The sequence below is a fragment of the Neovison vison genome, chromosome 8, assembly GCF_020171115.1.
Source record: "Neovison vison isolate M4711 chromosome 8, ASM_NN_V1, whole genome shotgun sequence".
Lineage (NCBI taxonomy): Eukaryota > Metazoa > Chordata > Mammalia > Carnivora > Mustelidae > Neogale > Neogale vison.
Window position 1 is genome coordinate 41,542,324 of NC_058098.1, and position 24,031 is coordinate 41,566,354.

General features: G+C 41.0%; 1 protein-coding gene across 4 annotated transcripts in view; it reads right to left on the minus strand.

Moving 5' to 3' along the window:
• Window positions 1–24,031, minus strand: part of KIF16B (kinesin family member 16B) — a 290,601-nt gene that overhangs the window by 135,843 nt on the left and 130,727 nt on the right. For all 4 annotated transcript variants that reach the window (XR_006386154.1, XM_044263478.1, XM_044263477.1 and 1 more), the window contains exons 13-15: window positions 14,144–14,263; window positions 13,194–13,245; window positions 11,344–11,481 (exon numbers count right to left, since the gene is read on the minus strand). Coding sequence is in view for 3 of the 4 variants with exons in the window: in XM_044263478.1 (XP_044119413.1) it covers window positions 11,344–11,481; window positions 13,194–13,245; window positions 14,144–14,263 (310 nt within the window). In the remaining variant the exon portion in view is untranslated. The remainder of the gene's footprint in view (window positions 1–11,343; window positions 11,482–13,193; window positions 13,246–14,143; window positions 14,264–24,031) is intronic.

A 24,031-nucleotide genomic window follows, 5' to 3' on the forward strand; every position in this document is an offset into this window, starting at 1 on the left:
CTACCCTAAGACTTGTTAATGACATTTTTATGCGGTGCACAGGTGTTTTAAGACTTTGGAACATAACATTTTTATGTCTGTAGCACAGCAGAGCACCAGAGGAACTCAAGCCAAAATCATGGCACCATGGTAATAAAGCAATTAAGATAGCCCAAGGAAAAAAAATTTTGACCATTAACCTTAAATGTCAATTAGCACTACCACTTTCTTAGGACAACTCAAAAATTTCATTTCAGTCATCACTAACCTAAACAAGCATACTTTTAAAATGGACTTTCAGTTAAGATAAAAAATTAATATAAAAAAACACTTGATAAAAATACCATACAGGAAATACATTTATTATTTACCTACTGTGCTTCAATCCACAAGAGAATTAGAGACATAATCATAGCTACATAAGCAGATGACAAAGGAATAATACATAAATTCTTTGAACTAAATAAACAAGCTAATAATCTTTTCTTTTGGGGGGGGGGATAGGGGACAAAGGGTAGAGAAGATAATCCCAGTATTAAATAGTAAGTTCTAGGCAGTTCCCCTGATACACAGTAAGGGCTCTAAAAGTTCCTTTTTCAGTGGGTTGTTTGGAACTTAAGACTGATTTTTCTCCCAGAAACACATAAAAGTTAGCTTCCAGGCGGATCCAGAGGAGACTGTTAAACCCATGAATGGCAGAAGCGGTAGTCATGGTCATCCCCTCAGCCTTCTCAGCGGCCAGGACTGTGGATGGTGTGAGCTCCAGAAGCTCCAGACTGTCGTGGGTAGAGCAGGGAAAGCACAGGAGGAAACAGGTGGAGGGCCAGGCAACAAAGCTGGGTGGACCCAGCAGAGCATTGACCTTTGTTGGCTATCTGGGATTCACACACAGCTTAGCTAATCAATGTCCCCAATTATAATCCCAACCGTAACCCATTCTCTATCCCTTCCTCTGTAGGGCTTCACAGACACCCCAGGCTGCACTTGGGGTATCTGGGGAACAAAGCCCAAGACACAGAAGTCCTAGAGTGAGGTCTCTGCATAGGCTGAGCCTCACTTCCCCTGTATGGTTTTAAATTGATATCCCTAAAGGCTCTCGAAAAATCTTCAATACTATTCCCAAAATAGATTATTACAGAATGAAAAGATTTTTCCTCCCCCTTTTTGACCAGTTAAAGTATACAGCTATGTGGAGAACTTTGTATGTGTGAATAAACACAGTTCAACAAGAACACATTATTAAAAACTTCCAAAGTTTCGCTGTAAGAAATTGATGAAAATTCAAATAAAACAGATGTATCGGATAAATAGAAATCCCAAGATGGAAATGTATTTGTTATAATGTGAACAAATCACATGAAATTAAAACCCAACTTTTGAAAAGATACATTAGCACAAAAATAAAAAGATTCTAAAAATTTCTTTGAAAAAAAATAATAGGCATGGATAGCAAAAAAACACACAGATAAGAATATAAATAAAAGCATATTATAATACAACAAGCATTAAAATTGTGTGATACTGGTACAAAAGCAGAAAAACAGCACTGGAACAAAGTGGAAAGCCAAGAAATAGACATGATGCTATGTCTCAGCGTTCATTTCTGATAAAGTAAGTTTCTTGAAAAGAGAGGTCAATATAGGATAGAGTAAAGTTCTAATAAATGATATGCCAATATGGAAAAAAACTAAATTAGGTCAACCCCAGATGGAGTAAACAATTAAATCTTTCAAAATGAATTCCAAAGTTCTACCCATACCTTAACAATGATACTGAAAACCAATACAAGCCCCTCATAACAACACAGAGTGATCATAATAAGGTCAACCTTCTCTGCATACAGAGATCTTTACTGGACAAGGGGACACATCTCTCACCTCTCCTGCTGCCTAGAGAATGGCAGCAGGACCTCCACCTGAGGTCCTAAGAGGGAACGAACAGGTGGTCTGGTCTGTGTGTTCACAAGCAGAGACGACCACTGAAAAGTCCTATGTACTGACCTCCTGTCTACCACTCAATTACAGTCACTTTCTGGGCTCTTACCATGACTATTACTCTGCTGTCCGGCAAGAACCAGCTACTCCCATCCCATACTGACAGAGTCCTTGTCCGGGTTGCAAAAATGCAGGAAAAAAAATGCTTTGGTAACCGTCATTGGGCACTCACTGTGTCCCTGGTTTGGGCTACTCACCCGGTACTGCTGGCCAGCTCCAGGGCACTTAAATGTTTCCCAAGTTCAGCTTACCCTAAGACTAAAACATAATAAGAGTACAAGAACAGGTGGAGATCAGTGGATGTGTGGATTAGTCGGTGGTGGGTGCATGGGTGGTGTTTTTGGTTTTTTTTTTTTTAGAATGTCTTCAATGGATTCTATACTCCTCCTAAAAAACGTGATCATCCTGGTCCAAGTTACATGCCCTTCATTTCTGAGATAACTCCTTGCAACTAATTCTGCCCATGACTTTGCTAGCACCAATGAACTATATGCTTTCCATCTGTCCAGTTTCCTCCATCTGCCCAATTTCTATGTCACAGCAGATACATTATGGCATATAATGATGAAAAACTGTTAATATAGAGATTATGTATAATATACCAAGAAAGGGCTCAAGATAAGTCAACTTCTTTCTTTCCCTCCTTCTTACATGATTCAGTATAAAAGCCATTAGGCAGGGTTGAGCAAAATAGGCATGAGCAAGGGAATGGGAGGAAAGAGTGAGGACACTGTTGCCCCAGCATGGGATATCACAGCCTGAACCATTAGGTCCCTAATGAGGAGGGGACAGAAGTGACAGAATACTGGTTACATAATGGAAGTCAGGTTCATCACTAGCAGAAACGAGAGCTACAAATAGGAAAAAGGAAAAAACTAGAAAGAATGCATTGGGTTGGAATTAGAGGTACTGGTATGAACACCTGGTCAGCCGTATAGGTACTGAAATACTGAAATTGATACAGACATAAATATAGTTGTATGTGTTATGCATACACACAGAGACCCACACTTCCCCTAACTCTGTTGGCCAATAGGGCCTGGGAACAGGAACACTACAACAGCCAGGAGCACACCAAGTGCCTAGATCTTAGTTTCTTTTTTTTCTTTTTTACATTTTTTTTCCAATTTATTTATTTTCAGAAAAACAGTATTCATTATTTTTTCACCACACCCAGTGCTCCATGCAAGCTGTGCCCTCTATAATACCCACCACCTGGTACCCCAACCTCCCACCCCCCCACCACTTCAAACCCCTCAGATTGTTTTTCAGAGTCCATAGTCTCTCATGGTTCATCTCCTCTTCCAATTTACCCCAAAGCAAATACCCTCCCCAATGTCCATAACCCTACCCCCCTTCTCCCAACCCCCCTCCCCCCAGCAACCCACAGTTTGTTTCGTGAGATTAAGAGTCACTTATGGTTTGTCTCCCTCCCTATCCCATCTTGTTTCATGGATTCTTCTCCTACCCGCTTAAGCCCCCATGTTGCATCACCACTCCCTCATATTAGGGAGATCATATGATAGTTGTCTTTCTCCGCTTGACTTATTTCGCTAAGCATGATACGCTCTAGTTCCATCCATGTTGTCGCAAATGGCAAGATTTCGTTTCTTTTGATGGCTGCATAGTATTCCATTGTGTATATATACCACATCTTCTTGATCCATTCATCTGTTGATGGACATCTAGGTTCTTTCCATAGTTTGGCTATTGTGGACATTGCTGCTATAAACATTCGGGTGCACGTGCCCCTTTGGATCACTACGTTTGTATCTTTAGGGTAAATTCCCAGTAGTGCAATTGCTGGGTCATAGGGCAGTTCTATTTTCAACATTTTGAGGAACCTCCATGCTGTTTTCCAGAGGGGTTGCACCAGCTTGCATTCCCACCAACAGTGTAGGAGGGTTCCCCTTTCTCCGCATCCTCGCCAGCATCTGTCATTTCCTGACTTGTTGATTTTAGCCATTCTGACTGGTGTGAGGTGATATCTCATTGTGGTTTTGATTTGTATTTCCCTGATGCCGAGTGATATGGAGCACTTTTTCATGTGTCTGTTGGCCATCTGGATGTCTTCTTTGCAGAAATGTCTGTTCATGTCCTCTGCCCATTTCTTGATTGGATTATTTGTTCTTTGGGTGTTGAGTTTGTTAAGTTCTTTATAGATTTTGGACACTAGTCCTTTATCTGATATGTCATTTGCAAATATCTTCTCCCATTCTGTCAGTTGTCTTTTGGTTTTGTTAACTGTTTCCTTTGCTGTGCAAAAGCTTTTGATTTTGATGAAATCCCAAAAGTTCATTTTTGCCCTTGCTTCCCTTGCCTTTGGCGATGTTCCTAGGAAGATGTTGCTGCGGCTGAGGTCGAAGAGGTTGCTGCCTGTGTTCTCCTCAAGGATTTTGATGGATTCCTTTCTCACATTGAGGTCCTTAATCCATTTTGAATCTATTTTTGTGTGTGGTGTAAGGAAATGGTCCAATTTCATTTTTCTGCACATGGCTGTCCAATTTTCCCAACACCATTTATTGAAGAGGCTGTCTTTTTTCCATTGGACATTCTTTCCTGCTTTGTCAAAGATTAGTTGACCATAGAGTTGAGGGTCTATTTCTGGGCTCTCTATTCTGTTCCATTGGTCTATGTGTCTGTTTTTGTGCCAGTACCATGCTGTCTTGATGATGACAGCTTTGTAATAAAGCTTGAAGTCTGGAATTGTGATGCCACCAACTTTGGCTTTCTTTTTCAATATCCCTTTGGCTATTCGAGGTCTTTTCTGGTTCCATATAAATTTTAAAATTATTTGTTCCGTTTCTTTGAAAAAGATGGATGGTACTTTGATAGGAATTGCATTAAATGTGTAGATTGCTTTAGGTAGCATAGACATTTTCACAATATTTATTCTTCCAATCCAGGAGCATGGAACATTTTTCCATTTCTTTGTGTCTTCCTCAATTTCTTTCATGAGTACTTTATAGTTTTCTGAGTATAGATTCTTAGCCTCTTTGGTTAGGTTTATTCCTAGGTATCTTATGGTTTGGGGTGCAATTGTAAATGGGATTGACTCCTTAATTTCTCTTTCTTCTGTCTTGTTGTTGGTGTAGAGAAATGCAACTGATTTCTGTGCATTGATCTTATATCCTGACACTTTACTGAATTCCTGTACAAGTTCTAGCAGTTTTGGAGTGGAGTCTTTTGGGTTTTCCACATAGAGTATCATATCATCTGCGAAGAGTGATAATTTGACTTTTTCTTTGCCGATTTGGATGCCTTTAATTTCCTTTTGTTGTCTGATTGCTGAGGCTAGGACTTCTAGTACTATGTTGAATAGCAGTGGTGATAATGGACATCCCTGCCGTGTTCCTGACCTTAGTGGAAAAGCTTTCAGTTTTTCTCCATTGAGAATGATATTTGCAGTTGGTTTTTCATAGATGGCTTTGATGATATTGAGGTATGTGCCCTCTATCCCTACACTTTGAAGGGTTTTGATCAGGAAGGGATGCTGTACTTTGTCAAATGCTTTTTCAGCATCTATTGAGAGTATCATATGGTTCTTGTTCTTTCTTTTATTGATGTGTTGTATCACATTGACTGATTTGCGGATGTTGAACCAATCTTGCAGCCCTGGAATAAATCCCACTTGGTCGTGGTGAATAATCCTTTTAATGTACTGTTGAATCCTATTGGCTAGTATTTTGGTGAGAATTTTTGCATCTGTGTTCATCAAGGATATTGGTCTATAGCTCTCTTTTTTGATGGGATCCTTGTCTGGTTTTGGGATCAAGGTGATGCTGGCCTCATAAAATGAGTTTGGGAGTTTTCCTTCCATTTCTATTTTTTGGAACAGTTTCAGGAGAATAGGAATTAGTTCTTCTTTAAATGTTTGGTAGAATTCCCCTGGGAAGCCATCTGGCCCTGGGCTTTTGTTTGTTTGGAGATTTTTGATGACTGTTTCAATCTCCTTACTGGTTATGGGTCTGTTCAGGCTTTCTATTTCTTCCTGGTTCAATTTTGGTAGTTTATATGTTTCTAGGAATGCATCCATTTCTTCCAGATTGTCAAATTTGTTGGCGTAGAGTTGCTCATAGTATGTTCTTATAATAGTTTGTATTTCTTTGGTGTTAGTTGTGATTTCTCCTCTTTCATTCATGATTTTATTTATTTGGGTCCTTTCTCTTTTCTTTTTGATAAGTCTGGCCAAGGGTTTATCAATTTTATTAATTCTTTCAAAGAACCAGCTCCTAGTTTGGTTGATTTGTTCTATTGTTTTTTTGGTTTCTATTTCATTGATTTCTGCTCTGATCTTTATGATTTCTCTTCTCCTGCTGGGCTTAGGGTTTCTTTCTTGTTCTTTCTCCAGCTCCTTTAGGTGTAGGGTTAGGTTGTGTACCTGAGACCTTTCTTGTTTCTTGAGAAAGGCTTGTACCGCTATATATTTTCCTCTCAGGACTGCCTTTGTTGTGTCCCACAGATTTTGAACCGTTGTATTTTCATTATCATTTGTTTCCATGATTTTTTTCAATTCTTCTTTAATTTCCCGGTTGACCCATTCATTCTTTAGAAGGATGCTGTTTAGTCTCCATGTATTTGTGTTCTTTCCAGACTTCCTCTTGTGGTTGAGTTCTAGCTTCAGAGCATTGTGGTCTGAAAATATGCAGGGAATGATCCCAATCTTTTGATACTGGTTGAGTCCTGATTTAGGACCGAGGATGTGATCTATTCTGGAGAATGTTCCATGTGCACTAGAGAAGAATGTGTATTCTGTTGCTTTGGGATGAAATGTTCTGAATATATCTGTGATGTCCATCTCATCCAGTGTATAATTTAAGGCCTTTATTTCCCTGTTCATCTTTTGCTTGGATGATCTGTCCATTTCAGTGAGGGGAGTGTTAAAGTCCCCTACTATTATTGTATTATTGTTGATGTGTTTCTTTGATTTTGTTATTAATTGGTTTATATAGTTGGCTGCTCCCACATTGGGGGCATAGATATTTAAAATTGTTAGATCTTCTTGTTGGACAGACCCTTTGAGTATGATATAGTGTCCTTCCTCATCTCTTATTATAGTCTTTGGCTTAAAATCTAAGTGATCTGATATAAGGATTGCCACTCCTGCTTTTTTCTGATGTCCATTACCATGGTAAATTCTTTTCCTCCCCCTCACTTTAAATCTGGAGGTGTCTTCGGGTTTAAAATGGGTTTCTTGGAGGCAACATATAGATGGGTTTTGTTTTTTTATCCATTCTGATACCCTGTGTCTTTTGATTGGGGCATTTAGCCCATTAACATTCAGGGTAACTATTGAGAGATATGATTTTAGTGCCATTGTATTGCCTGTAAGGTGACTGTTACTGTATATTGTCGCTGTTCCTTTCTGATCTACCACTTGTAGGCTCTCTCTTTGCTTAGAGGACCCCTTTCAGTATTTCCTGTAGAGCTGGTTTGGTGTTTGCAAATTCTTTCAGTTTTTGTTTGTCCTGGAAGCTTTTAATCTCTCCTTCTATTTTCAATGATAGCCTAGCTGGATATAGTGTTCTTGGCTGCATGTTTTTCTCGTTTAGTGCTCTGAAAATGTCATGCCAGGTCTTTCTGGCCTGCCAGGTCTCTGTGGATAAGTCAGCTGCCAATCTAATACTTTTACCATTGTATGTTACAGACTTCTTTTCCCGGGCTGCTTTCAGGATTTGCTCTTTGTCACTAAGGCTTGTAAATTTTACTATTAGGTGACGGGGTGTGGGCCTATTCTTATTGATTTTGAGGGGCGTTCTCTGAACCTCCTGAATTTTGATGCTCGTTCCCTTTGCCATATTGGGGAAATTCTCCCCAATAATTCTCTCCAGTATACCTTCTGCTCCCCTCTCTCTTTCTTCTTCTTCTGGAATCCCAATTATTCTAATGTTGTTTCGTCTTATGGTGTCACTTATCTCTCGAATTCTCTCCTCATGGTCCAGTAGCTGTTTGTCCCTCTTTTGCTCAGCTTCTTTATTCTCTGTCATTTGGTCTTCTATATCGCTAATTCTTTCTTCTGCCTCATTTATCCTAGCAGTGAGAGCCTCCATTTTTGATTGAACTTCATTAATAGCTTTTTTGATTTCAACTTGGTTGTATTTTAGTTCTTTTATTTCTCCAGAAAGGGCTTTTATATCTCTGGAGAGGGTTTCTCTAATATCTTCCATGCCTTTTTCAAGCCCGGCTATAACCTTGAGAACTGTCATTTTGAACTCTAGATCTGACATATTACCAATGTCTGTATTGATTAGGTCCCTAGCCTTTGGTACTGCCTCTTGTTCTTTTTTTTGTTGTGAATTTTTCCGCCTTGTCATTTTGTCCAGCTAAGAGTATATGAAGGAGCAAGTAAAATACTAAAAGGGTGGCAACAATCCCAGGAAAATATGCTTTAACCAAATCAGAAGAGATCCCAAATCGTGAGGGGGGATTTCTCCTCCCTCACGATTGGGTGAGGGATCTCCTCTGATTGGGATCTCCTTTGATTGGGATCTCCCAATCTCTTCTGATTGGGATCTCTTCTGATTTGGGGATAAAAAGAGGTTCAAAAAGAAAGAAAGAAAGAAAAAAAATAAAAAAAGAATTAAAAAAAAGAGATTGAATTAAAAATTCAATCAAGAATTTAAAAAAGAATTAAGAAAAAAAAAGATTGAAGAGATTAGGATCTCTTCTGATTTGGGGATAAAAAGGGGTTCAAAAAGAAAGAAAGAAAAAAAAGAAAAAAAAAGAATTAAAAAAAAAGAAAATGAATGAAGAAAAGTATTAAAAAGAAAAAATATATATATATTAGATAATCTAGTTAAAAAACGTTAAAAAAGAAAAGGGTAAAAGTTATAAAAATTTTTAGCAGAAGAAGTGAAAAAAAAATGAAAAAGAAAAAAATTAAATTAACTGCAAGACTAAAAAATCACAGGCAGAAAGCCATGAGTTCTGTGGTTTGTTTTCTCCTCCTCTGGAATTCTGCTGCTCTCTCCTTGGTATTGAAACTGCACTCCTTGGTAGGTGAACTTGGTCTTGCCTGGATTTCCTGTTGATCTTCTGGGGGAGGGGCCTGTTGTAGTGATTCTCAAGTGTCTTTGCCCCAGGCGGAATTACACCGCCCTTACCAGGGGCCGGGCTGAGTGATCTGCTCGGCTTTGCTTTCAGGAGCTTTTGTTCCCTGAGCGCTTTCCGTAGAGTTCCGGAGGACGGGAACACAAATGGCGGCCTCCTGGTCTCCGGCCCGGAGGAGCCGAGACCCTGGGGCCCCGCTCCCCTGTGCGCCCTCAGCGAACAGCTCCTAGTAACTCGCGTCTGCCTAACCTCCCGCCGCGCTCCGAGCTCACCGAGCCTGCGGCCGGTTCAAGGCAACTCCGAGCTGCGAGCTTACTGTCGGCTCTGTCTCTGCAGCCGGCTTTCCCGTTCCAATATCCGCAAGCTCTGCGACACTCAGACACCCCCAATCCTTCTGTGACCCCACGGGACCTGAGGTCACGCCGACCCCGTGTGGGCTTCGCCCCGGTTTAGCCTCCGGAGCGATGTCCCTCAGCGGAGCAGACTTTTAAAAGTCCTGATTTTGTGCTCCGCTGCTCCGCCGCTTGCCGGGAGCCAGCCCCTCCCCCTGTGGTCTATCTTCCCCTCGCTTTGGATTCACTTCTCCGCCAGTCCTACCTTTCAGAAAGTGGTTGTTTTTCTGTTTCTAGAATTGCTGTTCTTCTTCTCTTCGATCTGCCGATGGATTTGCAGGTGTTTGCAATCTTTAGATAAGCTCTCTAGCTGATCTCCTGCTAGCTGAGGTAGTCTCAGCCTGCTACTTCTCCGCCATCTTGACTCCTCCCCCTAGATCTTAGTTTCTAAATCCCACTCTCCACTGAAATGAACCAAGGCTCCTTGGAAAACTGACTGATTCCAGGAAAGCATGAAGATAAGCCTGGAATATCCTACTGTGTCAGAAAGTCAGGAAGGGCTCACAGATGATTAGGACAAGCCATAGGGACGCAGAAGTGAGCTTGGAGGGATTCCCATTCATCAGATCTGGGACAATTTGGGTATCGAAATAAATAATGATGGAACTATGTTAGGACCCGAAATAAATAATGATGGAACTAGACCAAAACCTACCAAGCAATATAGCAAGCCATATGACCCTGTTGATTTAAATAAATAAAAGGCAAGAAGAGAAAGCTCTTTCTTACAGTAAAAATCCAACTAATAAATGTAGAAGGAAGAAAAATTACCGGTTGGCAACCATCTGAATAATAATTAAACCAGACAACAACAACCCTCAAAATCCGTGGATTCTAAAACCAGTGGGTGAAAGTAGGATAAAGAATGGAATGTTTATGATGTCAATATCCTTCCCAATATCTTTCTTAAAAAAAAAGGAGATCCTAAAGGGGAGCTTCACAGTGAAGAAGACTGGCAAGCTCCATTTTAATCAAACGACCAAAGTGAGTAACTACTCAGTAACAATGTGAGAAAAACAGGGCATCACTTCTCTGATATTCCTGTCAAGAATGCACAGTATTAAGTGTCACCTTGAGGAAGCATTGGACAGATGCCACGTTTATGCAAAGGGACATTTTACAACATATTTCACCTGCCAAAGTCCTAAAAGTCAGGGAAAAACAAAGGGACTCTTCCAGACTGAAAGAGACAAGAAAGGTGTGGCAATCAAATACAACATATGATGCCAGACTGAATCCTGGACCCACACCGGACATTGCTGGACAAAGGACAACAACTCAAAGGGTGTCTGAGAATCAGATGGCAGGAGTATACCAGTATACCGGGGTTATTTTCTTAATTTGGATGCTTATATTGTAATTACAAAGGAGAATGCTATTGTTTAAGGGAAATGAACACAGAAGTATTCAGGGGTGGCAGGGCACTGTGTTAGCAATCAACTTTCAAATGCTTTTGAAATTAAAAAGTTCCTTGTACCACACCTGCAGATTTCCTAGAAAACTGAAATCAATTTCAAAAGAACAAAAAAAGACACGATACCAGATCCTGTATGTATGTTATAATTACAGCTATTCACAAAAGTATATAAATAGGGTAATAAATAAAGTTATTAACATCAGGCACAGTGTTAAGGTTTTTGCATTTAAAGGTGCTTTTTTAACTTAAAAAAAATCCTTTCAAGTCATGTTTCTGTAACAGTGGTAACTTTTAAGACAACTATGTACAAGTTTAATTCAATAAGACAACTGGAATTAGAAAGAAGTCCCCCAGCAAAACAGAAAACAGCATAATGAAGCAAACAGTCTTCATCTTTTTTATAACTGATCAGCAATTAATTCCAAGATGCACAAGTGCCCCCATTATGTAGCCAACTCATTCTAGAGCAATGACATATGCACAGAACTCTGAAAACTAAAAAAACAGATACCTTGATTTAGGTGTGTGGCCTCCATGATCTGAACGCCATTCACAGAGCACTGAGACCCGCTCAGGGGTATCAGAGTCACCGTTCCCCCAACATTTTCAAAGATGCAGTGCTCACTCTCCAAGTCGAGGCCATGAAGAACTAAGTTGGAAAGACATAAAAGAAATAGGATGTTTTCTTTGTCATCTAGTGCAATGATTCCCAACCTTTATGTATTTCTCCATAATTGAATACTCTTCCCCTTTCATGTAAATATTGTGAAATGAACATTTATGTTTGGTGAGAAAAGTGAATTTCAAGAGTTCATGGCATCAACTGACAGAACTGAAGGTATCCTCTGAAGGTTACCTCCAAGTGTCTGGACATCACCTGTGTAAGGAAATAAGTTCTCACATGCTAATTTATCTCATCTTCAGAGAGAAAATAGTTGAGTAATTTGTCTTCTTGAAAATCACTGTGTCACTCAGATGTTGAATAAATTTTCCCCACCAGCCACCCAAAGGTCACAGTAAGACAGAAACAACAAAAGAACCCCGTGGGTCAAGGACTTGTTATAACTTGCACACTTACAGACGCTGCACTCCAGGAGCAGAAACCAAAGGTGACCTTGGCCTGGCATCGATCTTGGAAGGCCTAAGGAAGCCTCCAAGCTGTGCTGGGATGCACACTGCCACAGCCTGTGCCAAATCTGAGAGCACGTGACCTCTCAGAGCACGAGGCTACTAACGTGTACCTAATCTAGTAGGACTATCCTGAGTTATTCTCGCTTGCTGAGTGACCAGACAGGGATATGAATGCCTGTTCAAATAAACCTACACGATTTTAGGCACAGCTTTAGGCCAGCTTCTCAGAAGCACAAATCCAGTAGCTCCCGCTGCTCCCCACAGAGCTGTACTACTGAACTTTCCTGTGCACAGAAAACATGTTTTCTTATCACTCATCATCATTTACAGCAACCCCAAAGGTCAAACACACAACTTAATGATCAGAAGAAGAGGCTTGACACCTAGTTCTACTCAAGAACAGCTGAAGCCGAGGACTTCTGGGACCTGGTTTTGCAGCAAATAGTACAGCATGTAGAACTATGCTAGCTTTGGCTTGATGAATAGCTTACACTTGGCAGGAGAGCAAGTCGAATGCCAGCAATTCTAGAAACAGCTGAGAGGACAGAATTCTTCACCTGCCAATGCCCACCTTCTCTCTCTCTCACACACACACACACACACACCACCCACCACCACTGCAGTGGTCCCTAAGTTATGCTTTCAAAGCCTAACAAGACCTCACCCTGCTCCAGGGTTGAATCAGGAGTCATCTGCATGCCTCAGCAAAGACTTTCAGGAAACCCACAAGTCACACCTCCATACGTGTGCACGTGTGTATTCCTACTCCCCATCACCACTATACAGCTAAGTGTCTACATCCTTCCCATGAAGGCATCTGATACCTTTTGGTATCTGTGTTTGATTCCAAAAACAGATACCTTTATCTCATCTTCAGAGAGAAGATGCTACCTTTCTTCTTTTCTCTGAAAAGAAAGAAAGCTTTCTGTGTTTGTTGGCATATTTCCATCACTATCTGACAACAATTTAAATTACTCTTTGAAGTTGTGACAGAATACAGAATATATATGGGGGGGGATGTGTAGTTCTACTTAATTCATTAAATTAATTGTTCTGTGTCACTTGTTTGAATTGAGTTCAAAATTACAGAAATGCACATACTGATCAATACTGTATTTGAGAAAGAGGTTTTTTTTTTTCCCCTAATGACTTTAATGTCATTCAAAAGAAAATTCTTTATTAAATGCTTTTTAAAAATCACTGGGAAGAGGGAATTATAAAGATTCTCACCAATATCTTGTTCTGTTGAAGCATCTTCTCTACCAACATATGTCTGTCCTTCCTAGGAAGAAAAGTCAAGTAAAATTTATTAAGAAGAACATGAGGAGTGGTCTATTTCTCTACTTTTCACTTAAACCCAAGCAAGCTGGTGGTCAACAGGCTGAGCAGTGTCCTGGGCCGGCCACAGCCGCCAATGCATTGAAGGTTCATTGAGGCTCTGTGACCATACCCCACACTGTCCAGGAAAGGGCCACACAGCTCCCAAGGCTTAAGAAGGCACAGTCATGGGTTGGCTCCTACCCTGAGGCTTAAGGCAAAATCATAGGTTGGCATGTATCAATAATCTGTCCATGCCGGTAATCCCACTGATGGTGTTCCTAATCCTTTCTGGCAACCGCCCCCCTGCACCGCGGGCCAGGGGTCCTTCCTGGCTACAAAGCACAAATGTAATACTGTTCTCATCTTAAGTCATGGATCAGAGAAAGGATATTAAGTCAAGGTTACAGAGGTAACTGCTGATACTAACATGGTTAATTCTGTTCTCTTACACAAACAGCCTGTTTGGGACCAGGCCCAATAATGTAGGCAGGAGACACGCTTTACAATTAACCCAAGGGACCAGAAAACGACATGTAGCAAATCCCAGTTCCAGGTGGTTGCAAATTTCCTTCCTTGGTCTGTCTCCCTTTTTGTTCCTTACCTCCCTTCTCACTGATTCTACAAAGTGGAAGGCAAAGTGAATGGATCTTCATTTAGCTTTAGAACTCCATAAACATGGGGACTTCTAATTCCACGGAACACCAGTGAACTGATGAAAATTCCCAAAGGGCTCAAAGATTTGTAGTGTATTCTCTAATGTAATAGCTGTGTTCACACACCTAGAGTATTAAATAAACCTTGCTAGTGTCTGAAGAGGAAACTGAACACGAAATTGTATGTCTCACTTAAGCAGTTTCTACCTTCAGGTGATATAAGATGATTCCAGTACTCAGAAGGTCATCATCAATGCCAATCAAATGGGGCAGTTCAGAATCCAGAACAACTCCAATCCCTTCTTTCCTAAGGGCTAGAGTCTGTTCCTGAAGTTAGGAGGGAAAGAAAAGGAAAAGGTTACTCAGAGGAAAGAGAACTTCTTTTTTTTTTATGAGCTAGATAAGCTATGTTTTTCTTTTTTTTTTTTTCCAATTTATTTATTTTCAGAAAAACAGTATTCATTATTTTTTCACCACACCCAGTGCTCCATGCAAGCTGTGCCCTCTATAATACCCACCACCTGGTACCCCAACCTCCCACCCCCCCGCCACTTCAAACCCCTCAGATTGTTTTTCAGAGTCCATAGTCTCTCATGGTTCATCTCCCCTTCCAATTTACCCAAAAGCACATACCCTCCCCAATGTCCATAACCCTACCCCCCTTCTCCCAACCCCCCTCCCCCCAGCAACCCACAGTTTGTTTCGTGAGATTAAGAGTCACTTATGGTTTGTCTCCCTCCCTATCCCATCTGTGTCCATCAACAGATGAATGGATCAAGAAGATGTGGTATATATACACAATGGAATACTATGCAGCCATCAAAAGAAATGAAATCTTGCCATTTGCGACAACATGGATGGAACTAGAGCGTATCATGCTTAGTGAAATAAGTCAAGCGGAGAAAGACAACTATCATATGATCTCCCTGATATGAGGGAGTGGTGATGCAACATGGGGGCTTAAGTGGGTAGGAGAGGAAAGAGAACTTCTTATTAGGTGTTCTTTTGAGTGTTAAAATGAGCACTATTTTATTTCTCAACAAAAAAGCTGCAAGAAAAATGGAAAACCTTCGTGTTGGAATCCTGGCATATGGCAGGTAAAGTGAACTTGAAACATAAAAACTCAACATAAAATGAAGTAAACTTATGGCCTGATGAGTACGACCTCTTCAAAGCCAAGCTCAAACCTTACCTTCCTTAGGAAAGGTCCTAGGACAATTGCACTACAAAGTAATCGTTCTGCTTCTTCAGAATCTTTATTTCATTTAATGTCTAGAGGTCTCCTGATTTGCTGACTCTTCTCACCAGTCACTATGGCCAAACTGTGAATGTTCCGTGACCCCTATACCAGAAGTACCCCCCCTCTGTCTCCTGCAGCAAGTTCTACTACCTAACAGGTCATTCCACCCACATACCAAGATGCTACAGATCTCCTGCCACCAACCCCCACCCCACCCCCTTGGCCCTGAATGTCCAGTTACCACCAATTTTTCTGTGCCTCTTTGGAAGAAATCACCTCCAAACACTTTCCTACGCTAGTGGGTTCTCCAATTCCTCCCCTCCCGCTCTTTCTGGAACCCACTCCATGTAGGTTATCATCCTTGGGACAAGAGTACCCACCATCACTCTTGTGATGACCACATCCTCTCTCTGGACTTCACCTGCAATCCATATGCCGATGACTCAAATCTAAACCTCTAGACAGTCCTCTCCCTTGACCCCACGCTCATGCCTACATATGCTCACTTACCTCAGGTATTCTGTGGGGATACTAAATAAGCAGCTGAAAGCGAATACGTTGAAAAACCAACTCTTGACTTCCCCAGCCTCCCAAATCGGCACGCCATACCATTTCAGTGAATGCCAACCTGCCTTCTAATTGTTCAGACCCAAAACCATGATTACACTTTGTTCCTTTCTCAAATTCCTACATGCTTAGTGTTGACTCTCCCTTCAGAATATGCCCCCAATCCGACAACATCAAACCACCTGTACCAAGTTCCTCTTGAGCCCCAACCACCATCGTCTTTCACCAGGAAACCCACAATAATCGAGGCTACCACCAATGGCGCCCCCCTGTGGCACGTGCTCTACTCAGCAGCCAGAGGGACGTGAGGGCAGGCTGCACCTCTGCTCAAATCCTTTCTGTGGCCTTCCATTTCACAGAGATGAAAGCCCAATTCCTTATAAGCCTCTACAAAGCTCTACATGACCTCTTCCCCTACTGACCTCCTGTTCTCATCTCCCTCTCTTGCCCTCTCCTGTGTAGGAGTCAGAAAGCTCCCTGCTATTGCTCAAACTTGCCAGCCTATCTGCCCCTCAGGGCTCTAGGCATTGTTCCTTCTGCTTCTGTGGCTGCTGTTTCTTCTGTCACCGTCTCTTCATTCTCTTCCCCTCGAGCCGGGTTTCCAGACCTTGGCACTACTGACATTTTAGACAAGCTGATTCTATATTATGCAAGGATGTCTTATGCACTGCAGCAGGCTTAGCAGCATCTCTGGCCTCTACCTGTTAGCGAGGATGCAATGGGAAGTTACGCAAATAAGACGGCGGAAAGCTACCAAAAGGAAAGAAGAAAGGGAGGGAAAAAATTAGGGAAGGACTGTGTTTTGTTTTGCAGAACCAAGAGTTCCAGCCATGGAGATGCCCACTAAGTGTTTGGCCTGACAGTCCCTTGCCAGGAGTGTCCTGCCTGATAGCCCCTTCCATATGCCAGTTTGGGTCAGATTGGAGCTAGGACCTCTTGAGCTGTATAGAAACCTCTCAGTTGTCCTGAAGTTACCTTTAGGGATCTCCTCCTATGGGTGGAGTTTTCCACCACTGCTGAACATGAGATGTATGTACTAGCATGCTGACACACCAGGCATGCACAACTGAATGAAATGCAAGCTCCCTGCCTCTGTCCCCTAATACACTGAACAAAAGCTTCCTGTACTAACCCCATGGGGAGACAGTGCTTTGAGCTCTCTCTCCAGGTCTCTTACTGAGAACACGTAATACAAAGTTCTTTGCTTTCAACACTCCCCTGGGTTGTGTTCAATTTGGTACACCCCAAACGGCATACCCACTAGACACCAGTAACACTCTACCTCTTCCCCAAAGTTGTGACAACCAGAAAGTCTCCAGATACTGGCAAATGTACCCTGGGGAACAAAATCAGCCCTAGTTGAGAAGAATGATCAAACACACACACACACACACACGCACACGCACACGCACACACACACACACAAACTTGGCCCTCAACTCAAAAGTCACCTTCCCCATCACCCATACAAAATAGTAATCATAAACTCCTTTATCCTGATTCATTTCCCTCCTTAGCAATTACCACTATATGACATTATATATAAGCTTATTACTTTGTCCAAATTAGAATATAACCCAGTCTCTAATTTCATGTCTGACATAGTAACTGCTAAATATTTGTCAAATGAATGAAAGGATGGGCAGATACTTGAAGTTTAGAGAAATGAAGGAAGGATGGTTAATAGCACTGGTCAGGCAAGGGACCTTAGGCCTTTGTCTTAATATCAGGCCCATCTATCTGTACCAAGACAAAAGAGCTATAAAATCAGGCTTCTAGACAAGTCTGAGATAAATTCCAAAGACTGAAGGTGAAAATTCCAGCCATGAAGTTGGGCTATGCTGAGTTTAGACTGAGTCAGATCCCAGAGCACATTATGCTCTGGGATTTTAGGTATGAGGTGACCAATAGGGAAGCAAGTTCCAAGCTACTAACCAGGCTCCAAGTAGAGACACTCGTAGCAAATCTCTTCCCAATCCCAACCCCTGTAATGGACACAGTGACCAGGGCACAGTTCTAGATCCCCAACGTGAGAACTTCCTGAGACATAATTAAGTATGCCTTATATTCCTAGAACGAATCAATATACTCTGTGTCATTTAAATATTAAAACAATGCCATCTTCTAGATGAAGGACTCAGAACTTCACAACCTTGCAGACAAGGGAGCTCCTAAGATGTTGAGGGGATGGGCAGTAGAGAGAAGTCCCTCCAGGTCTTCATCTCTGCAAACATTTGTGTCTCAAACACAGACTGCAGAGCTGCAGTCATGCAAGAGGGTGACAGAATGAAATGCCAAAAAAATTAAAAAAATAAAAATCGCCACTTGAACTAAAGCAATTCAATTTAACAACCATTAAATAGATATGCAGAGAAAATGACCAATGCATAACTTAGATTCAAGAAAAGGAAATGAAGCGTGTCATTGTTCTTCAATTACTCCTCTTATCAGCTGGGCTCTTGTTCCCGGGCTCAGAATCTCAGGCTTCCAGGTCGGAGACTTCAGTAAACCTGATTTAGTATACCAAGGCCCTCGCAAATCTTAGCTAAACGAGTACTGGAAATAAACCAGCCTCTACTCCTACCTCTCAGGTCTTGGGAGAATTTGTACTTTTCCTCTGCCTGTAGAATTCAAGCAGAAATGCAAAGTATGTGTTTTTTTTGTTTTTGTTTTTAAGATATATGTTAGAGTGGGGAATTAAATCACACAGTTCCATTTCATAAAATAGTGTCCTCACTGGAAGGTCTGGTGGCTCTGAACTGTGACAGCACTGCATGCATCGTAGGTAGCCACCTGCCAAAGAATGTTCCAGGCCTCTAGGTCCATGTGAAAAGGACAGTGACTGTTCTCCTAAGTCCAGAGCCATATGTATTTTCTTTCTGCATAAAAGTGGACAATAATCCAAGAAAAAGGCAATGTTTTAAGTTCTAATAGCTCCCACTCAAACTAGAAAAATTGTTTTGGACTACATCCCAGTTTAGTTTCATATTCTTTTTTTTTTTTTTTAACCACTGAAAAACACTTTTCTTTTCCTTCCTTGAAATAAGTCTCACATACTTTGAAAATCATTTGAAATTCATAACTTTGGAACCACTAGGTCAAAAGCATCACTTGTCCCCTCATGCTCTCCCCCACATACACATCCAGCATGTTCTCACATAACTTCCATATGCTGAATGGGTAAAACCTGAATTAAGAGAAAGTTTTCCAGGACTGGGAGTGGGGGCAGATGAATTTATGATTAATGCTGCACTAAAGCTCTATGACATTCAAGCTGCATTCACTACACGATATTATAAAAGTGTCACCTCATAAAACTAAAAACGAGGGTTTAAATCATTGCTCAAGTGAAAAAGTAATTCCAGACAAAAATATCTATCACGTATAAAATATTTATTAAGTGGCATCTACTGTTATACATAATTTATGAAACACCTCTTTGATAAGATGGAATATTTAACATTGCAGAATTGGCCATCCCACCCCCAATGCTAGGTTCACTGGGTCCCAAAGAAAGTGGTAACATATATATATTTATATTATATTATATATTATATATTATATCTGCACATATTTTGTATTGAAACACAGCTTTTGGAAATCAGTATCTGTATAAAAAGGAAACTATAGCCTGACTAAAAGTGTCAAAACACAGCATCAGCTTATTTTAAACACTGAGTTTGTGACATTTGTAAATAATATGTTCAGTATGTTTTTCTTCGGTTTCTGAACCTGAAACGTGTCCAGTGCTGTGACGCTCACTGTATCACTTCTGGCACATTCCAGTGGTTCAGGTGAGTTGCAGGCAGAGCTGCCCAGATTCCAGGGGGGAAGCCCACACAAGGGCTTGGCGCACTGGAAGCGCCCCACATAACCACCATACTTGCTTATCAGATGGAGCAGAGATTCTATGCCTCTTAATCACAACCATATCCTCAGTATCTAGCACTTTCTGACACAAGGCAACCGCTTTACCGAATACATGAATAACTGAAAAACAATACAAAAACTTATCAACAACAAAAACCAATTTGTCCCTTTTGAGAAGCCTACCCGAGAGCTGGATCCTACTTGGGAAACTGGGAAAATTGGGAACGCATTTATCCCACTGAAATGAAGAACTCCCCAAGAGCAGAAACTGTGTTTCCTCATACTGACTGTGTTATGTGAGGTGAACCCAGCTGCACCGGGCAAACAGCAGTCACTCAGTAAGTGCTTATTATCTGGCATGGAGAGGCACTGGGGAGGCAGTGATTTTTTGTTGTTGTTGTTAAGTCAAAAATTACATGTCAGAATCTTTTTGTGGAAAGGTAGTCTATGGAGAATTACATGTTTCACTACCTAGTGGAATTCTGTAGAGTTGACTCACATACAAAGTGTACTTAATTTCTGCCAACTTGACTACAACATGTAGCAGAAGATGAGAGGGAATGACATGATCCCCCTAGAGCACATGCCCACTGTGGGTATGAAAAGGAGGGAGGAAATCAGGCAAACAGGAAGACTAATAAAAAATAAAATGATCTTCTAGCAAAGCTACTTTTTCATTTAAGAAAACTGCATGCAATTTTATATAAATTTAATAAAAGGAAAAGAAACTGAAGTATTTGTTGAATTTCAACCAAATGTGCCTTTACTACAAGAGATATTTCCTAAAATATCCTTCTAAGTTAAAATGTCATAAAGCATATTTAGAGGTTCATGAGCATGGCGTGTATATATTCATCATATGTGTTTTTATTTTAAGCACTGTTAGTCAAGTCTGTACATGTTTGGAAATACCTGCCTCCTGCCCTCACACCTGAATGACGTCTTAGCTGTTGTCAGTCTGGGCCACAGTTGTGTCATACTTCTTTTCTCTCAGAATGCTGAACATATGTCTCCACTATCTTCAGAAACTGAACACTGCTCTAAGGAAACAGAAAGTTAGACTGACTTTGAGTCCATGGCAGACAATCTGGTTTTCTGCCCAGGGGATCTGAAGAACTTTTTCTTCATCTCTGAAATTCAATAGCTTAATGAGGATAGATCTCAGTATTGAACCTTCTGTACTCCAAATTTTCTTGGAATCTGATACTAATCTGCAGACCCAGTTCTTTTGTTTATTTTTTCATTTCAGGAAAATTGCCTTGTTTTCCACTGCATTTTGTTTCATTTGCTGACTGCCTATTTCAGGGATGCCAATTATCCTTATATTACACTGTCTTTGTCTTCTTTATCTTTTAGCTTCTCAGTACTTAATATCTTGATTATTTCATTTGGGTTCACTGAGATTATTAAGCCTTTATTCTTTCAGTAATTTGATTTCAATGGCATCTGTTCTTTCCCTTGGTATTTCTAATTTTATTTATTAGTCCTGTACCGATGTTGTTTTGGACCTCAAAATCTTTCTCTAGGTCTGCAATCTCCCTTCCCCCTTCATCTCATTCTGCTTTTTATTATCATCTTTTCTGTTTATTGACTTCACATTTCTCACTAACTTGTTCCACAGAATGAAACAATTGTAAAGAATGCCATTTTACCCTTTGAGGTATGTTTTCATCTAGATCTGGATCTTTGGCCTTTGCATGCTATATTCCATTTTTTCCTTTTTGTTGTCTGTCCATCTTTCTACCTAACCCTCACTGCAATCATGTTTTTATAATTACCCTACTTTTTTCTCACAACTTGTGTATGCTTAAGTATCCAGAAAATCTGTATGCTCTAACACATGAATGGGAAACTCCTTGACTCTCATCCCACCATACCTGTGATGTTGTCAGGTTCGAAAACGAAGTCGTCTGCATTCTATCCACTCTTCTCTAGCCAGATGTAATGACAGACAGCCACATCTCAACCAAAGCACCCTAAAGGTTCTGTTTGAATGCCAGAGCTCTGCCTTTTTTCAACAAAGGTCATGAAATAGCCTCTACTGAGTTCTTTCCTCCCGCTTGAGAAGAGGGCCCACTCCTACAGGGAAGACTGCTCTCAGACTCATTGTTTCACCAGGTCTTCACTTACAAAGACAATCAGTTCTGCTCTTCACATCCTCCCAGTTGCCACCATCAGCCACTTCTGTGGTCCCTCAAAAGGGGAGGAAAATCAGTTGCTATGTCCCCAGGTTGGAGGGTTTCAAGGAGGGTTTTCTGAGCCCTCACTGATTCAGCTTCTCATGTACAGGCTTAGGAACACACTCTGTTACAACCTTCCCTTTTCCTCAGCAGCCAGCTCATGACTTTGTCATCTGCTTCCTATTAGGAGTCACAGCAGTATTTCTGCAACAGCATGGGATGCTTGCTTTGCTTTTTATGATTTCCGCCTATCTTTGAAACTGTGATGTCATCTTCAAACGCCTCTTTAAAGACTAGGATTTCAGCAGGCTATAAAAAGGAAGAAAACAGGGGTACCCCAGGTTTGGAGGACTTCTTGAGTAAGGACATGGGAGCAGAAAACATGGGTATCTATACAAGGGATCCCTGGAAATCCAATTTAACAGCTAAGCCTGGGGAAAAAATGGACTGGAAAGCCAGGCAGATGGGTCATTATTTGATTCAGAAACTGGGAAGCCATGGAGAATTTTGAAAACAGGAACTGGTTGATACTTCAGAAGATGAATCTGTTAAGGATGTAGGAAGAGAGGGAAAAAAGGGAAGTGGGATTAGAAAGGAAGGGACAGCTTGGTTGACATTGTAGGGGCAGACGCACTCCATGACAATCAGTTTAGATGGACTAAATCAGTTTAGATGGACTAAACAGTTAAGACATCTTTCTCAACCCTTTCACATATTCTCTTAATGAGAAAAAAGGAAACTGGAGAGTTTGCAAGAGCTGCAAAAATCTGATAAATACCCCCAAAGATTTTTATTGCCAGAAAAAAAAAAATCCTGACATTTACTAGTAAGACTTTGCAGACAGCTCAGCAAGTGGATATTAGTGACTTGAGTTAAAAATCACTCACCAATTTGACTGGCAAGTGTTTGCAAGTAATTTACATGTTGCTGGTATAATGTAAAAATGATAAATAGTCATTAGCAACACAAATTAACTAGCTCTGAAATCCTGAAAGTACACCACAAGCTGACATTCACCAGAAGCTACTCTTTCTTATACATTCTTCCACACATAGAAAGAAATCTGTCCATCTAACAGAGAAAGGGAGCAGTTGCCAAGATTACCGGAAATCAGTGAAGTTATACTGGTCAACTGCCTCAACTATCATCCTGTCTTCCTTTACGCTCTGTTCATGCAACCTGAGTAAGCTCTGATGAAAAGGGGGAAGAATCTTCACATTCCTCCGGTAAGTAATTTTTTACTTTTTCTGTGTTCCCAGACAGCATGAGAGAAAAGTGGATAAAAATAATATTTGCTGGTTAATAGCATGTTCTATGATCCTACAAAACTATTGGTAACATGTAATCCTTTTTATGAGAGCTCTACTAATTATACTCTTTGAACTAAAATCTGATTCACACACACACGTGTGTAATCCTTCTTATGAGAGCTCTACTAATTATATTCTTTGAACTAAAATCTGATTTACACACACACATGTGTGTGTGCATGGGAAAAAAAATAGTCTGTAGAAGTTAATGAAGGACTGGAAATCTACTATAACTGAAAAGGTCTGGCAGATACCACAGACTAGAATCAAGGCAGCACTGGCAATCAGCCTTAATCAGAACAAAGTTCCCGGAAGGATGAGGTTCAGGTGGGAAGGCAGAATTAGGAATCTATGGCTTGAAAAGGAAAGAAAGAATCAAGTGGGTCAGGCTAGAAGCCACCCTTGGTCCTTCTCTTTGCCTCAAATCTCCTAATTCGACCATCACTGGTCCATCAAATCTACCTGCACAAAAACGTCTGAATCATCCACAATTTTCCATCTCCACTGCTACTACTGATCTGGTCTGACAGACACCATATCCCACCTGGAGTCTCTGACGTCCTCCAATTGGTCCTTCTGTTTCCTCTCTTGCCACCTTACAATCTATTCTGCATATTACAGCCAGATCCATCTTTTCAAAACTTCAAGAAGTCGGGAATAAAACCCTACAACAGTTTCCCAAGAATTTAAAATAAAATAACCCCCACATCTCACTTCATCTGGTCCCTCCTATGCACCTGTCCAACCATATCCCCCTCCACTCTGCACTTGACGAACAATGCTCCAACCATAATGGCCTCCTCATTCCTACTGCAGGGCCTCTGCACCTGCTGTTCTCTCTGCCTGGAAGTTCTCCCCTGACATCTTTATGTCTTGCTCCTCTCCTTCAATCAGCTCTTATCACACATGCTGCCTACTGTCTCAGAAG